Source organism: Stegodyphus dumicola, chromosome X1 (assembly GCF_044657685.1).
Source record: "Stegodyphus dumicola isolate Sdum_Otavi_A_Nest chromosome X1, ASM4465768v1".
Classification (NCBI taxonomy): Eukaryota; Metazoa; Arthropoda; class Arachnida; order Araneae; family Eresidae; genus Stegodyphus; species Stegodyphus dumicola.
The window spans coordinates 117,256,636-117,275,264 of NC_140780.1; the positions used below are offsets into that span (position 1 = coordinate 117,256,636).

Below are 18,629 nucleotides of genomic sequence, written 5' to 3' on the forward strand. Positions count from 1 at the left end.
TTAGCTCCTGATGAAAAGTGGCCTGTATATGTTTGCTTTTAAAATCAATAGAGATCTTGACTAAATCTATGCCCAACAAAAGGTTCATGCTTTGCTAATTTTATGTTTCATTTTGGCATGTTTTTCTTCTGTTTCAATAATTTACAACTGGTTTAAAGAACTCCATCATGGATACAAGGGTCTCAATAATAAGCTAAATCACAAACAGCTGCTGTGACACACAAAACATTAATGTTGGACAACAAATGATCGGTTTAAATCGCTATGTTACATCTGGTGAAAGAGGCATCTTTGAACATTTCAAGAAATTCAATGCAATAAATTTTACATGGCCATTTAAAAAGTGTGGGGGGGGGAGTAGCTATGCACTGAATACCACACAATTTCCCAAACTCTAATGGACTGCTAACGTCAAACAGTGTAAAGAAAATCTGAAGATTCACTTCTATAATTTTAAAAGCTGCCTTCATATCATAACAGATTCATATCTTCTATTAGTTCAAAAGCTGCCTTCGTATCATAAACATTGGTTCATTTCTATAAAATTAGAAAGAATAAATAAAATAAAGTCAATTATTTGAGTACTTTTACAATTATCTTATTACCTACAAAAGTGGTTCATGCATACAAATGATTGCTACATTTTCTTGGTAAACTCAGCCAGACTGAATTAGCCCTTGAATTCAAGAAACAAGAAATATGAAAAATTGCATCACTCTGCTTCATAACAATGCAAGTTCATACACTGCATTTCAAACTATAAGTAATTTGAAGTACATAAAAAATTCATTTGATGTGTTTATTTGTCTCACTTAACTCCCACATGAGTTTTGCTTAGCCCTGAAATTCAAACAGAAACTGCGTGGTCAATTACTTAATAGTCTCGACTTTACCTTTACACAATTTCTTAACTTTTCGCAACGGCACACCTTTGTTTAAGACGCTTGTGCGGGACAGAAGGGAATCGAAGGCAGTCACCGTACAGGACGGAGGTTTTGCATCGCTAAGCCTAATTTTATAAAAAAAGATCAGAAAAAAAAAGTTTTGCTTCTAGCATCTTATTTTTTATATTCTTTTAGATTATTACTTGAGCTCTTATATATGTTAAAATTAGCACTTAATAACATTTTTTTTCTTTATTTTACATGAAAATATACTTAAAAAATTGCTTGTTTTGTAAAATAATTTTCGGAAGCGGTATTCAAATTATTCCAAAGTTTTAATTGATAAAATCCATCAATAAAGTTTAAAATTAATAAAACAACACAATAAAGACTATTTACAGTAAGAAGTAACAAAATTTAAAATGAAGACTGAGCATTTTAAATCTCGAGGCACGGAGAAGTATCACTTTCTAACTCTTAGAAAAAGTATCACTTTCTAACTCTTTAGAAAATGAATCATCACTCTCATCTGCGTTAATAAATCGTTCATTGACCATACGAGGGTATTCTTTCTCTGATAAATAGCGTCTTTCCTCTATAATAGACCGGAGGTGAGGCTTTCCGAAATAAAAAGAGCAGAAACGAAATATATCTGAACGGCAATGCAAAACGTAACAGCACTCCACATACTAACCCTAAAACATTGTACATAGTAAAGAAAAAATAGAATAAAAAAAGGAACTGGATATAAATCAGACACGCGAATGTTTTCAATAGCACGCAGCGATTTAAAGAGCTCACCTATGTTTACGTTTTCTCTCCCCCCCCCACCCTCGCAAGAGCTGATGAGTAAAATATAAAATCAAGCAGAATATATCACGCTCAAGGTCAGGTCAAGGTTAAAACTGTGTTCATTTCAAAAGAAATGGACATAGAATGCCATCTAGTGGCCTTCAGAAAAACGTTCCAGCTTAAAATGCGCATACGCATCACCTGTCCTCTGAATGCAATCTCTAGCGATGCATGGATGGGACTCCCGGCTGTAAGAGACGTTCTTAGGGAATGCCGATATTTGACGCCCGTCCTGAAAGGGTTAATGGCACAGCTGTCATAAAAATTGATTTATTCCAATGAAAAATTGTACTGATGTTAAATAAAGGAAACCTTAAAATGTATTAAAATGATTTATTTCCACATAATAGTATACTGTATATTATTTTCTAAAAACTTTATATTGGCAATGTATGTAATTTTATTCTCACATTTTTTAAAAATTCTCAGATTAGCTTAATCTACAAGACAGAGATGTTAACATAATAAAAACCAAACATAAAATCAATGGATTTATAATTAATTCTGATCAACATCATTTATTTAAATGAATAAACTTAGTTACCACAGTAACTCCTGGTCAATCTAATGCACAGCATAGAAAATTGCTGTAATGTTTGTATTTTGGTCAAAAGTGACCATACATCTTCTTATTCTTATTATCATTATTTCCTGTTCATCTCTGAAATGTTGTAATACCAATATTTTTTTACTGCACTTGTATCATTTCCTATGCACTTACTTAATTTTTTTTCCTGAAGATATGTCAGGTATAACAAAATAAAGCTCTACTGCAAGTTTCATATCATCAGTTGCAAAATAATTAAAATTACATGAATTTTTATAACTATTCTTTTTTATTTTCCTACTAGGGTAGTTCCATATACCTTAAAGAATATTTATACACTCTTAGACAAAAAAAAAAAAAAAAAAAAAAAAGACGCACCACAACGCACCGAGAAGATATAAAGCAAATTAGACACAAATTGATATGCATACAAGTTTTGACGGAAAATGCAAAATTTTACATTTTGGCTGCCAATGAATGAATGGTCTACAGCACAAATGATCTGAGCAACTGGCAGGATATTTAAGAGGAGAAATTACGATTCCAGGTCATAAATTCTTCATGAATTTCATTTCGTGTACTCTGGTAGACAGTAACTATGCTTCGCATACAGGTGGACAAACAAAATGCGCAGATGTCAGAATTTGAGAGAGGTCGTGTAGCTGGGCTCAAAGAAGCCAGTTGGTCTTATCGGCAAATAGCTCGACATTTGAGCAGGAGCGAGGCCACTATTAGACGATGTTGGCAGGAATGGGTGAACCATGGTCGCACACAGCGTCAAGAAGGAAGCGGTAGGCGTAGACAAACAACAGAATGTGAAGATCGAGCAAATGTCACAGCCCCAGATGCATCATTATCATCAATTATATGTGCAACTAGTGCTTCAGTGACCGCAAGGACCATTCATAGATGGCTCAAAGAAAGGGGACTGAGGACACAGCGCCCCTTGCGCCGACTACCACTGAACTCTTAGTGTCGGGCTCATTCGCACTGGAATGTCACTGACTGGAGTAGAATAGTATTCAGTGATGAGTCCCTCTTTGAACTGAGCCCCAATGACCAGCGAAGGCAAATCTGGAGATGCCACGGACAGTAGTGCGATACCAACGCGACTGTCTTCCGGCAGACAGGCCGACAACCAGGAGTGATGGTCTGGGGTGCCATTTCATTTCATAGTAGGACCCTAGTAGGACTCCTTTGGTTGTCATCCGTTGCAACCAACAGCAGTATGTCGACTAAGTTCTGAGGCCCGTTGTGTTGCCCTTCATGTTACACATCCCTGGGCTTACATTTCAGCAAGATAATGCCCGCGCCCCCCACAGTGCACATGTTTCTACTGCTTGCCAAACATTAGTTTGGCCAGCAAGGTTGCTGGATCTCTCTCCTATTGAGCACGTTTGGAGCATTATGGGCAGGGCCCTCCAACCAGCTTGGGACGCTGACTATCTAAAGCGCCAGTTGGACAGAATTTGACACAATATCCCTCAGGAGGACATCTGCAACCTCTATCAATTGATGCCAAGTCGAATAACTGCTTGCATAAGGGTCAGAGGTGGACAAATGCATTATTGACTTTTTCACTTTGTGAAGCTCTATCACTTCAATAAATCATCCAATTTTTCTCAAACTGTAATCATTTGTTTTCTGTACATGTACATCACTTCTACCGATTTTCGTCCCATTCTGATAACTCCTTCTTGGTGCGTCATTTCTTTTGTCTAAAAGTGTATAATCATAAGTAAAAAGTTCTTCCGTTTTTTAAAATATATTCATTAAAACATCACTACTGAAATCTCAAATGAATAAACTTTTATAGTTTAAAATGACAGACAAATTATGTCTATAATTTGCAACACAGGTTTTAAAAAGATATTAGAACAAATGTACATTAAACAATGTAAAACATCTATAACACTACAAAGTACTTACATCATTTTGACATAAAATTTTTCTGGTTATTTAGACTAATTTATTTCCTTCCTTTTATTTACTTTTCAAGTTCATTTACTCCAATAAACAAATCAATATTCTTACTAGTTTCTGAAGCAAATTCTAAAGTATCTGCTAATTTTTTTAATATTTTCATCAATTTCTTTCTTTCTTTCTTTTTTTTTTTTTTTTAAATCTTTTTGCTTTATGAAATGAATTACTGAAAAAGAATTTTGACATTTAATTAAAAATCTTGCTCTAAAAATCTGCACATATCAAGAATATACAGAAGTAGTTGCTAATCTTTCTTTTTTAGTAATTTCAGTGTTGAGAATAACTCAAAAAAACATTACGAAATTATACACTATGCATTAAGATATATATCTTTGAATTTTTTTACATGTTTATTAAAATAGAAACTTCTTTCTACAGATGCTAGGCCATACGACAAGCATATAATTATTTTTGCAATTTTTATATTGTAGAATAGAAAAAAGATCATAAAAGCAAAAGCAGAAGCCGTTCACACATGTTTTAGATGACTTTACTTTGCTATATAAAAAAATTGCCTGCTTGGAAAAAAAAAAAAAAAAATTTTCTGCAACTATTTTTTTGAATATGTAAATTATTGTCTGCTAATCAACAATTTTGTTTAGAAGCAAAATGGCACTTTTAAAGAAGCAACGGACAGAAGGCTATGCTTGTGCTCTTTCTGAAGAAAATTATTTGGATTTTTCTGTAGCTAAAGCCACAATAGATAATATTGGGTTATATAAAAAGGCTCTGCGTTTGATAACACTTATTTTGAAAGAATGTGAGAAAAAGCAATCAGGAATTTTCAACTTTCATTCCAGAGTATCCAACTGTTTTTCATAGTTTACATCAACTTGCAATGTTTTCACTGCATGAGACATGGAATGAATTCCATATTCATCCAAAATGTTAATTCAGACACCAAATGACAGTCACAGGAAAGAGAAATGCCAAATGAGAAAGATTGTTTGCAAATTTTCAATGAAATTTCAAGTAGTTTTATGGATTAAAAATCATTTTCAAAAACCCTAAGGACTCTTTAAGGACCATACAAACACTGATTCATTCTAATTCATATGACCTAACATTTATAATTATCAAAAAATTTTTTTTTATTAGAATACGTACAATCACTGTCCCGAGACAAACTTCTCTTAGTACTCTCAGAAGCATACAGACCAGGAAAATCCTTTTCCACATCAGGACTTTCAAAATCCATTTTAAGAGAACTACAGCAAGAAAAAAATTTTTTCTTAAATGATATAATTTTTATATAACAAAACGAGTTACAGTAATTACACATCACAGTCAAAATTAAAAATACTTTATTCATACATACCAGCTATATTTATCACTCAACATGATATTGATTCTAACGCACTATAAACGAAATGACCTCGAATAAAAATATTAAATGAGAAAAAGAAAACAGTTTTCCAAAATATAAAATGATTTACATTCACATTACATGCAACCGCAAAAGGATTACATATATACTTTACTATATTAAAAAAATTGGTACCTTCTGATTATTCCCCCAAAAGTTTCAAAAAGTATTTGTAAAGCAAAACAGTATGTTACCAAAATAATCATATGGGAATCCAGGTATGTGCATAGCACATGTTTAATTGGCTGATGTACAACACTGAAATTATTGGATGTCAGAGATGTTTTTTAATGATGGCAATAAATTAAAAAGGTATTAAAGGCAAGAGTCAGCAATGGGTCTGCAAATGCTCTTCAAAGCCATTAATGAGTTTACAACTTTTTGTTAGAGAGAGGATCATAAGAAAGTACCAAAACGGTAATATAAACTTTTGTTAATCTGTAAGCTCGTTAGTGGAATATCTGCAGACCCCATTCCAACAAAAGGTTAAATTCAGAGAAATTTCATCATGCAGCTCCCTTCTTTCTAGTAACTCAGCTTCAGACCTGTTTCTCTTTCTTCAAAACTATTTTTAACTCTTAAGAAATTAACATCAGCACTGAACATCACCATTCTAAGGGAACTAACTACTTCTACAGAAAATTAAAAGCATATGAACCATGAATGGTTGTTTTGGAGAGTTCGTAACAAATTCTGGTAAGTTTCAATTAAATGCCAAAAGTTGCCACTACACAAAGCCAAAATAACAAGACAAAGAATTGCACAAACACGGTATCCATGTACACATCGACCTATTTTTCACTTAAAAAAACATCCCAGAATTCCACAAAAATGGCATTGCACACTCTGTTGACTTTGTCCATGTACACATCAAACTATATTCACTCAAAAAGTCAAAGGAGCAGCCAACAAAAAATACATAATCCGAATAAACTACATTTTAAATCAAACAATGAAATAACATAAAAAAGGAAATTCATCTTAGCACTACACGAAGGAAATATCCACTTACCTTATTTACGAGTCTTCAGTCAAACAAAATTCCTTAACAGCATCCAAACGCTTCCTCAAATTATCTGAACTAGAATATGTATACTGGTGTCACCACATAAATTCACAAAAATAAGAGCAAAAAATATCCTCCGTTCGAAAATATCTGATGTTCGACGATAAGCATTTCCGGTTGATCTTTGGATTATGGTAACTTGGCGATTTTTTGGCGACCAACTCTGCTACAGCAACCCTCTATTTTTTTTTCCGCCGCCATTTTGTCTTCACGAAATAAAGACATGTTTCTTTTCTTTTTATTTACTCAACACTTTTTCCAACAATCTACTAGCCGAATTACACTTATGCTAGAAATTTTATCTAACAAAACTGCTTAATCATGACAAATATTCACTGCAAAATTGGGAAAAAGTGCACAATAGCAAACTCCTTGCGCATTTTTCAGAATAACACATACACATAAGCCATGTACACGTCGACTTATTTTTACTTAAAAAAACATCGCAGAATTGCACAAAAATGGCATTGCGCACACTCTTCACTATATCCATGTACACTGCTTTTTTCTCATAAATTAGAAAAATTTCACAAAAATGCATGACAATTTTCTGAATCTTTAAACTCGGTAAAAAGAACACACATGAAATTACCTGATCGCGAAAAAGTACATACCCTTTCCAAATATGAACATTTCCATATATAAAATAAATAAAATATCCAAAAACTTTTACCTCTAAATTATCTATTATATTATAAACGTCATCAACGAATTCATGCCGCAAACATTACAAATACATAGTGTCAAATATTTAAATTATTTCCATGCACGTTTACTTCAACTTAAACGTATACCAAATTCCTACAAACTAAAATTCACAAAATAACTATTATTTAATTAAAATATCACTAAACCATGTACACGTCGACTTATTTTTACTTAAAAAAACATCCCAGAATTTCACTAAAATGGCATTGTGCACACTCTTCACACTATATCCATGTACACTGCTTTTTTCTCATAAATTAGAAAAATTTCACGAAAATGCATGACAATTTTCTGAATCTTTAAATCCGGTAAAAAGAACATATATGAAATTACCTGATCGTGAAAAACTATATACCCTTTCCAAATATGAACATTTCCACGTATAAAATAAATAAAATATCCAAAAACTTTTACCTCTAAATTATCTATTATATTATAAACGTCACCAATGAATTCATACCACAAACATTACAAGTACTTAGTGTCAAATATTTAAATTATTTCCATGCACGTTTACTTCAACTTAAACGTATACCAAATTCCTACGAACATAAAATTCACAAAATAACTATCATTTAATTAAAATATCACTAAACCATGTACACGTCGACTTATTTTTACTTAAAAAAACATCCCAGAATTGCAAAAAAAATGGCATTGCGCACACTCTTCACTATACCCATGTACACTGCTTTTTTGGTACAACTCTAATATACGCCCTAATTTCACCAAATGTGGCGATATGTGTTCTGCGCTGGTTTTTGGCGCAATTGCGTGTTCTATGGCAACCCTGTTGACGTTGAAAAATCTTTCGCTGGAGCTTGTTGGTTCGCCTCTGTGTCTGAGAAGATGGGAAAGAAAGATAAAATGGTAGTTGTTGAATTGAAGTTCGGCAAAAGGAAATATGATTGTGGCTATCCTGTTGAGGGGTAGTGGGTATTTGGAAGTGTGGAAAGAGGGTCTGGGAGATTATTTTTAATGGCAGTGCATGATAGAAGTAGGGATTTGTAATTTTATTTATTTGTGAACCATAGTATAAATTTTCTGGATAGTGTGTCTGGCTGTCTTGTAAATACGATAGTGATTACGTGGCGGCATGTTAAAGGTGGTATGAAATTTATATTTCTGCTATTCGAAAACGCATATATTCATGGTAAGTGCATTTAATTTATCCTTGTTCTTATTTTGTAGAATGTTATGTTCATTGGTTCTTTAGCATGAATTTCTGTCGTTATTGTTGTTTTTTTTAAATTGTTTGACATTTATTTTACTTTATTTTGTTGTTTAGTGTCTAGACTGTACAATTCGTAGATGTTTTTTAAAGTTGAAACAGAACGCTGTGTACATGGTTTTATTTGAAATTTAATGTTATGTTATTTTATTAAAGCGAGGAGTGCGTAGATTGTAGATTCCTTCCTTGCCTAAATTGTGCAATTCGTAGAATTCTTTTTTAAGTTTAAACAGGATGCTGTGTACATGGTATTCTTTGAAATTTATTGTTGTTATGTTAATTTATTAAAGCGAGGTGTGCGTAGTTTGTAGATTCGTTCATTGCCTACATTGTGCAATTCATAGATGTTTTTTTAAGTTAAAACATGTCGTTGTGTACATGGATTCTTGTTAAATATTTTTGGTTAGAAACTTTACGTTTTTGCTATCTAAATTTTCTGTTTTTGTTTCGGATTTTTAGCTAAATTGTGTGTTCAAAACGTAGTTTTTGCATGTGCGAAAACCGCATTTTTGGAGACATTTTAGGCTAAAAGTTCAAAATGTAAACAAAAAATTTAGATAGTAATATGGCAGCGTGAAGTTTCTCCCCAAAAATATTTGGCGAGAAACTTGGCGACTTGAGGGCGCATATCAGAGTAGTTCCGCTTTTTTTTCATAAATTAGAAAAATTTCATGAAAATGCATGACAATTTTCTGAATCTTTAAACCCGGTAAAAAGAACACATATGAAATTACCTGATCGCGAAAAAGTATATACCCTTTCCAAATATGAACATTTCCACGTATAAAATAAATAAAATATCCAAAAACTGTTACCTCTACATTATCTATTATATTGTAAACGTCACCAACGAATTCATACCGCAAACATTACAAATACTTAGTGTCAAATATTTAAATTATTTCCATGCACGTTTATTTCAACTTAAACGTATACCAAATTCCTACAAACATAAAATTCACAAAATAACTATCATTTAATTAAAATATCACTAAACCATGTACACGTCGACTTATTTTTACTTAAAAAAACATCCCAGAATTGCACAAAAAATGGCATTGCGCACACTCTTCACTATATCCATGAACACTGCTTTTTTCTCATAAATTAGAAAAATTTCACGGAAATGCATGACAATTTTCTGAATCTTTAAACCCGGTAAAAAGAAGACATATGAAATTACCTGATTGTGAAAAAGTATATACCCTTTCCAAATATGAACATTTCCACGTATAAAATAAATAAAATATCCAAAAACTTTTACCTCTACATTATCTATTATATTACAAACGTCACCAACTAATTCATACCGCAAACATTACAAATGGTTACAAATACTTAGTGTCAAATATTTAAATTATTTCCATGCACATTTACTTCCACTCTAACGTATACCAAATTCTACAAACATATAATTCACAAAATAACTATCATTTAATTAAAATATAATTAAATTCAAAAACACTACTTAAAATATAAATAAGCACATACATTAAATTAATAAAAATTAGCTTACAATCCTAATTACTTTAAACTAAATCATTGCTAATAACAATTTTCGAATAATACCAAATTACTTTACTTCCACCTTACATTTAGAACAATGCATAAAAATAATATCCTCAAATAATTAAAAATACTAACTTACCTAATCTTCTTCAGAATCTTGCTTACATGGTGGATACACTTTTATTATTGAACGATTTTTTCTGCGAATTTTTCCTCCACACTTCCTCCGCTAAATAAAAAGCAAAATTCTCTTTATCACAATGCCTCGGAATTGCGCACATATGAAATTACCTGATCGCGAAAAAGTATATAACTTTTATAGCACTCCACGTGCCCTCTATTGTATTGGTATGTGCACCTGTTTCCGGATCTTTAAAATAATATTAGACAACGCCATACAATCCGAAAATTATTCAACACTACTTCACACAACACACAATGAAGCTTAATACAAAATAATATACTGCCACAGATATTTTTCCAAATTTTCCCCCTTTTTCTGATTAAAGAACTGTAATTCGTCCATTAATATCACATGACATATCTCATGATCTCTCATTTCCCTCACACAAAATAATGCGTAATTGGAACTGAGTACTGCTCACATTATTACCAAAGTCCTAGGTAGTAACCTTTATTGCCTCCAAAATGTCGCCAAACTACCAGTTACCATATTCCAAAGATCAGCCACATTTCCTTCCTCCAAACAGGACACTTAATAATGGCTACTAAGTAAATATTCATTTACACACCAGTAAATAACTGCTTGGTAAAAGTATAGTTTAGGGTACCCCTTGGCGAAACTTGGCAATTTTTGGTGGCACATGGATATCGATTTTGTGCAATTCTTTGACTCGTTATTTTGGCTTGCAAAGCGGTGATTTTTGAGCCAAAAATCGCCGCTACACAAAGCCAAAATAACAAGACAAATAATTGCACAAACTCGGTATCCATGTGCACATCGACTTATTTTCACTTAAAAAAAAATCCCTGAATTGCACAAAAATGGCATTGCGCACTCTTTTGACTTTATCCATGTACATGTCGGCCTATTTTCACTTTAAAAAAAAATCCCCGAATTGCACAAAAATGGCATTGCGCAGTCTTTTAACTTTATCCGTATACACGTCGACCTAGTTTCACTTTAAAAAGAATCCCAGAATTGCACAAACTTGCATTCTGCACTCCCTTTACTTTGTCCATGTACACATCGATATATTTTCACTTAAAAAGGTCAAAGGAGCACCAAATTCTACAATATAGGCAAACAAAAATACATAATCTCAATAAAATACATTTTAAACCAAACAATAAAATAACATAAAAAAGGAAAAACATGTTATACATTTAAGCACTACCAAAAGCAAATATTCACTTACTATGATTTTCGAGTTCGCTTCGTACACCCAGAACCCCGTAAAAATCAAAATATCAATCATACTCAAATGACTTTTTTCAAACCGGGTACTCTTTCTGATTGAACGCTTCACATAGTGACCATCTGAACCTTTCTTCCTACAAAGCCATTCAAATCCATCTAAACAGCTTTTATGTTCGACTAGACGCATATCCTTCCTACATACAGGACACTTATATTGACTACTAAGTAAACCTTCATTTACAAACCAGTCGATAAAAGCTCTTTTCCCCTTTCGCTCCAAATTGTACAGAAACTTCAAATTAATCTTACTACATTCGGCCATTCTACCGTCTAAAGAATCAAACCAACACACACCACAAAAACGCTTACAACACACCCCACGATTCAAAATTTCCCAGAATCATGCAACTGATTACATCACAATAGGGTTTCTATAACATTGAACTACTCAGGCTACCATAAATGAAGCAACAACTTGGCGATAAATCAAACAACAACTTCGCCATACTACGAGGGGTACCTTAAAGTCTAATCTACCCAACTGCTTTATTCCCTTTCGTTCCAAATCCTACAGAAACTTCAAATTAATCTTACCACATTCAGCCAATTTACTGTGTAAACCACAAAATAACAACGTACTAATAAATCACACACAAGCCCTTACCCAAAATCCAACACACACTTTCCAAATTTTTTCCCATGATTCAAATTCACTGTAACCAATTACATCATAATAGGGCTTCCATAGCATTCAACTACTCAGGTTGTCATAAATGAGACAACAATTTGGCGATAAATGAAACAGCAATTTCACGATAATACAAGGGGTACCCTAAAGTCGACTCTAACCAAAAGAGTTTACTAGCTAGTTTAAAGGCTACTAGCAACTTGTGCACTTCTTCATATCAATCAATTTTACAACAGGAGAGAATGCTGGCCTTGATGCACCACAGAAGATACACTGATATTATGCTAACAAAAAGGGGGAAAAGACACACACAAATAATAAAGTCATATTAAATTCAACTTTACATCTTGGAATGGAAACTAGTATTCAGCCTCTGCTAACCACAGTATTGTCCAGGGTGTACGATATGAATAAAAGCCAGTTCCATTAAAAAGATCCTCCACGAAGGCACCACTGCTCTTAGGCAGATGGTCCCCACAAGTTTTGCGAAAAATGTAAACAAATTACATCTACTGAACTATTCAATTCTGTAAATGAGCTGGCTGTCCTTCCTGCTGGTGTTGCAAAAAGCTTTTCAAATGTTATTTAGCACTGAGGCAATTTTGTAAGATTTCACTAAATATCATGAGTGCACAAAGGTGTATATTGTATTAGTGTTAGTTTTAAAATGTACAAATTACGTACCAAAGTTAAAAAATAATATCTGAATGTAAGGAAGTATTAAACTGCACATTCATCAATTAAATCTAATATTAAGTAATTCTACAATTTAAACAGAAAGTAATTAACTATAGTACAGTAGCTAGAAGTATAAAAGAATTTGCTTTCTTTCAACTGCCTTGATACACAAAGTGATAAATCTACACCAGCTGTTACATTGGCAAACTATACACAACAGAGAACTTCAAATCATTTAATATTCTGAATAACATAAACATACATATGCAAATTTATAACGCATATTAATAATTCACAATGTTACACTTCTTTATTTTTACCTTAGCTGCCAAAATTAGATTCCACCCGTATTTAAAAAATACTGTCACTGGAAGTGTAACACTTTTCTTTAATTAAACGAGGGAATTTCAAAATAAAAATAGATAACCGTCGCTAAGTTCTGAATCTAATACATAAACTTTAGAGAAGACATGTACCTTTGATTTATAGATCAACATGGAGTTAATTATCCAAGTAACATAAATACTTTACTACAATTTTAAAAATAGAAATAGAGTAAATGAATTTTAAGCTATTTTTACAGTGTTTTGGTACTTTTTCAGATTTCAATACACGCACTGTTCAGAATGTACACATACGTAACCTTCTTTTCCGAAGCTGACTAAATTCGCTTTCTTTTCTGCAATTACCTTCATACACACACAGGTAAATAAGACAGTTTTCGAAAGAGATGATTTACTAAGTCTTTCTGCCCCTTGTACAGAAAACTAAATATAATAAAATATAATTTCGTCTATTTGAGACAAGAGGTAAAAGACTGCAAAAGAAAAATTGGTTAGATATAAACATTATGTAATGTTTTGGTTAGAAATAAGTTGATGTTTTGCTTCGTATATCATTTTTTTGGAAGGGAAAGTGAAAATACTCGGCTGCGAAATTTTCATCAAATTTTACGATTATCCATCTACATTTTTTTGCTGATTTTAAACTCTTTCCATCCTTCCCGCGATGAAATAACTAACCAACTGATATATAATGTACGAACTAATATTAGGGATTATTACTGTTAATTAAGCTTCCGAATTGGAAGTGAGATTAGGAGTTAGTGTTGCGTTCGGAATTCGTTATTTGTGAAATTCATTGCTTTTGACACGGAAAAGTTTTCTTTTGGCGATAAGTTTATCTGTATATTTTCTACTGGTAATTCAATTAATTCGAATGTATTCTGTTTCCAGAAGAATTGTTTGGGATTATGGCTAGTGAACTTAAGCGTAAACCAGATAATGACATGGACAGTGGCAGTAATAAAGAGAGGAAAACAAATAGGAACTTTTATAGCGCGGACACAATCGCTATTGACAATGTCAAAATAGCTTTTAAAAATGGCACAAAAGAGGTAAAAACTGTTCTGAAAGGAATTGAATCTGGTATCCCGGTTGCGTATTTCCAAACCCTACCCCACTTTTCGAATTTTTGACGTCATGGACAAATCGACTAGTTTCGCCTGGATGGTAATTCTTGAGCATGCGCTGAAGGGCGTAAACAGAACTATGGCTTCAACTTGTAAACAGTATTAAGTATATTGTCTGAAAGTGCATTCGTTTATGCAATTGCATAATTTTACTGTTTCTGTAATAAGAAAACTTCATTCAGATAAAATTTATTTTAATATTATTATTATCTTGGTATAGGATTATACGAAATGCTGAATACTCTAGGTATTATCGTAATCTTCGCATAACCATTCCACATTGTATTTTGCCTTATCATTGTAAAATGTATTGTATTATAAAGATTAAAGCAAAGCAAATTACTTTGTTAGAAATGTGAATGTTCTAACTGATTTTTCTTTTTTATAACTTATTATTTATTTCCGCTTTGAAAACACATTCATATTTGACAAATAATTATCTCCACTGGAAATTTTTTGGAAAAACTATACTTGTCAGTAATGTAATAAAAACTCACTAATCTACTGCTTCGTAAATCAATATAACAACGAATTCAAAATGTTTTAAAAACATTTCCTTAATCTTTAGTTTGTAGTAGTCAATAGCAAAATTATTTCTATTTCAGTGAGAAATCCACTTTCAATGCTTATATAACAGAAAAATGTAACATAAGCATTTTAGAAGTTTTAAATATAAGCTAAAGGTTTACTGTACAATTTTATGTAAGAAACGAAATAATTTACTTTCATTCATTTTAAATTGGCATATTCCTTTCCAATAGATAACTAAAATTTTTGGCAAGTTAGAGACTTCACTTGAACACACAGTATTCTGTCACTTAAAATATCAATTAATTGTGCTTTTTCATTTAGAAATACATTAGAATTGAAAATACCAAAGGCAAAATGGGTCACAGATCCAACCTAATTCCTTATTTGGAAATTTTTCAAAAAATTTTCTGTCAGTTTTATCATATGTTGTTTTAAACAAGAAATCTGTATTATTTTCTTTAGTAAATTCTGAAAAACATGTTTCTGTTGTTTTTGTTCAATTCTCCTTGCCAAAGTATTAGCTTAGTTTTAAAAGCTTCAATATTTGTGCTCAGTATTAAAATGCTTAGGTTTTTAGAAAATGTCTGCTATGTAACTGAGTTTTCCTAATTAATCATTACTAATGAATGAACTTGCTGATGTATGTTTCTTTTCTTCCAAAAATATATAAACTATATTTCTCAAGTCAAAAATATGTCTCAGTATTTTTCTGTGTGAAAACCAACTGACTTTGGTAATAATGTCTCATATACAGAACTTATCTCATTACATGGTATTAAAAAGAGACAACTGTTTAGGATCTTGCCCTTTAATGTAATTAATTGCAGTAATAACATTGCAATATCTTGTGCAATTTTTTATCAATTTGCAACAAGAGCTTTTCTATGTGTCATACAGTGATGGAATATTATATGGGGAGCAATTTTCATTGTTAATCCTGTTAGTCCTTTATAATTACCTGTTAATGCTGCAGCATCATTAGTACAAACTGTGACACAGTGTCTTTAGGTAAGATTATTCATTTCAAAATGTCTGTTAATAATTTCAAATATTTTCTCTCCAGTTGCTTTTCCTTCCCAAATATTACAACATAAAAAATATTCTACTGCGTCATCTTCAAAATCGTATCTCAGATAAACGATGAATTGAGACATTTTTATAATGTCGGTAGTGTCATCAAGTTTTATAGTAAAGACTGGATTTTGTATTCTATAGTGTCTGATATGACAGAAATTTGGTGAGAAACGGTATCTTTTTTTAATGCTATCGTTTTTAAATCATTAATATATTTTTCTGTATGCATAAATGATGTCATTTTAATTACTGAAGGAAGAATGAGCGATTCTCCAATTGTATGAGGTTTTTAAATTTTTTGCAATTAAATATGAAACTTTTAAGATGCCTGTAAATCCTTCTCAGGAACTGTTGTATATTTTTTCAAAAATACATTTTAATTTTTCATGCTCTTAGCTCATTCCTTAAAAAAATTCTTCAGATTTATTTACTTAATCTTTATGTTTAGTTTCTGAGGTACTTTTCCGTTTCACTGGCGCAAATCTCGCCAAGCAGACTTTGTTGCCAACAACATACAATATACACATAAAAAATGTTAACAAACGTTAGTTCTAAGAATTTTTTATTTTGAAGGCATAAAAATTTTAATATCTTTTAAAATTTTGTAAAAAGCCAATAAATAAAGGCAATAAATTTGTAAAAAGACATTAAGAATTTACTGTTTCATGGCTCAACATCCTGATTTGTCGGTTCGTAACACGTAACCCCACCTGATCTCATCTCATGTAAACTATGCTACAAAAATCTAATTCTCTCAGTAATTATCTACATTAATGACAAGTTAAATCTTAATTTGGAATACAAGTTTAAATGCAAGAATTATTTCAATTTGTACGAATAGTTTACTCAGAAATTATGTAAAACCGCAGTGCTTTACTTCGCTAGTGCATTCTCATTAGAATTGATGAATTTAACCCTTGATTTTGCCTTTTCTATATTTTCGCCATCGGGTGAGTGGTGTGATTGCATTCTAATTGACTTAGTTACCGCAAATGGTCTTAGAGCATAAAATTTAACTATCTTCTAAAATTCTATGTAATTTTATGCCAGTACAATCAATCTGATAAGAAATGGCTGCGACTTGTTTTGTAAATGAGGCGTCAAAGGTTGCCAGCGAAGATATTCCGTTTGGCATCAGTTGTACCATTGTTGGCGACTTAATGGTTTGCGCCGGCAAAACGGAAAAGTACCGTTTCTAAATGTGTTTTTAATTTCGCAGGTTTCATGCTTTCCATGTGCCAAGTTTTCACTGCATTTAACACGCAATGGATATTTATTTTCCATTCATAATACAACATGTAAAACAGTATAAAATAAACTCTTTACTCAATTTTTTTTAGAAGTAGAAAGGGAGCCAATGAATTCATTATTGTTTGCATTTTCTTTAATAGTTTTTCTCTTAAAGTTTCTCGTTAAAGTTTATTTGATATTGGTCCATCCATCCCGTTTCTCTTGTGAACATTGGGTATCTATTTTGGGCCATCATGAACAGAACTGCAACTAAAACAAAATTGTTTTTATTATCCTTCGAGACACTACTGAATTTTCCAATACTTAGGAAATGTTATGTGCTTACTTGACAACAAATTTGATTAGAAATAAGAAACATAGTTTATAACTGATGCGTATTACAATTACATGCAAGACACTACTAAGATAGTCGAAAAAAACTACATCTTTGCTGCGCGTATGCAATTGCTTTGAAATTCGATACGAGCTGTTTGGAAATCATCAAGCATAACACACAAATCAAGTGGAAAGCAATAAAATCAAAATTAAAATATGGAAATGTTAAAAAACATCCAAAATTTTCTTCAAATTATGTATACCTTTTATTGTCAAATAAATTTCTTTGAATTTGGTGACCCCCCCCCCAAATTTGTTCATGACACCCAGGTTTAAATTTTGTAAAAAAACAATACAAGTTATCAATTACATTTTGAAAAAAAAAAAAGTTTCGGGCGTGTCTTCAACAGAACAGCATGCAATGGAGTATTTTCAAAAATACGGGAAAGTACGACCTATGTGAAAATTGATAAACAATGGCTGTCCAATGTAAAAAGTGAATTATGGTTTAATATGTTATGTTCATATCTTGTGTATTTTGATTATCTAACTAAATACAGAATGATCCATTCCTTCAAATTTCTGCTGGAATAACTGCTAGAAAATCTATGCCATTTGAGATGAACAGAAAGCAAGTGTTTTATTCTTATTCAACAATTACAGTACTCTCGCATAATACTTACAAAGAATAAGTTAGGTTATTTAACTAAAGTGCAATCAATTTTATTCCTTATTTACGTGAATGACGTATACCACAATGCTGTGTAGGCTGGTGACCTAGCGATGATGACTCAAAATGCATCTCTGCATTCAGGCATTCCTTACAAGAATATAACCATGCACTGAGTCCTAGCTTCAGCAGGTACATTTTGTTGTGCTATGCAATCTCTTTGGGTCCTAAATTCCAAAAATTTTGCTACTTGATATTTCTGTAAATTCCAAAATTTTGTACATCTGCCATAACTGCACTGGCTGTGGCCTCAGTTATCCAATGTTTTAGCAAAATCAAATATTGTAACGTTATTTTAGACGACTTTCTTAAACTGTAGATCGCAACTCCTATCTACAGCAGGGGGGTCGCAAAAAATTTTTAG

General features: G+C 32.1%; 1 protein-coding gene across 4 annotated transcripts in view; it reads right to left on the minus strand.

Moving 5' to 3' along the window:
- Positions 1 to 13,886, minus strand: part of LOC118193537 (ralA-binding protein 1-like) — a 125,960-nt gene extending 112,074 nt beyond the window's left edge. Inside the window, exons 1-2 of one of the 4 annotated variants that reach the window (XM_085807702.1) lie at positions 13,537 to 13,886; positions 5,374 to 5,474 (exon numbers count right to left, since the gene is read on the minus strand). In XM_085807702.1, the coding sequence (XP_085663828.1) occupies positions 5,374 to 5,464 (91 nt within the window). In that variant the 5' untranslated portion in view covers positions 5,465 to 5,474; positions 13,537 to 13,886. Of the gene's footprint in view, positions 1 to 5,373; positions 5,475 to 13,213; positions 13,323 to 13,369 lie in introns of those variants that run through there. The other 3 variants (XM_085807701.1, XM_085807700.1, XM_085807703.1) reach the window with 3 other exon arrangements.
- Between the last annotated feature and the right edge of the window lie 4,743 nt (positions 13,887 to 18,629).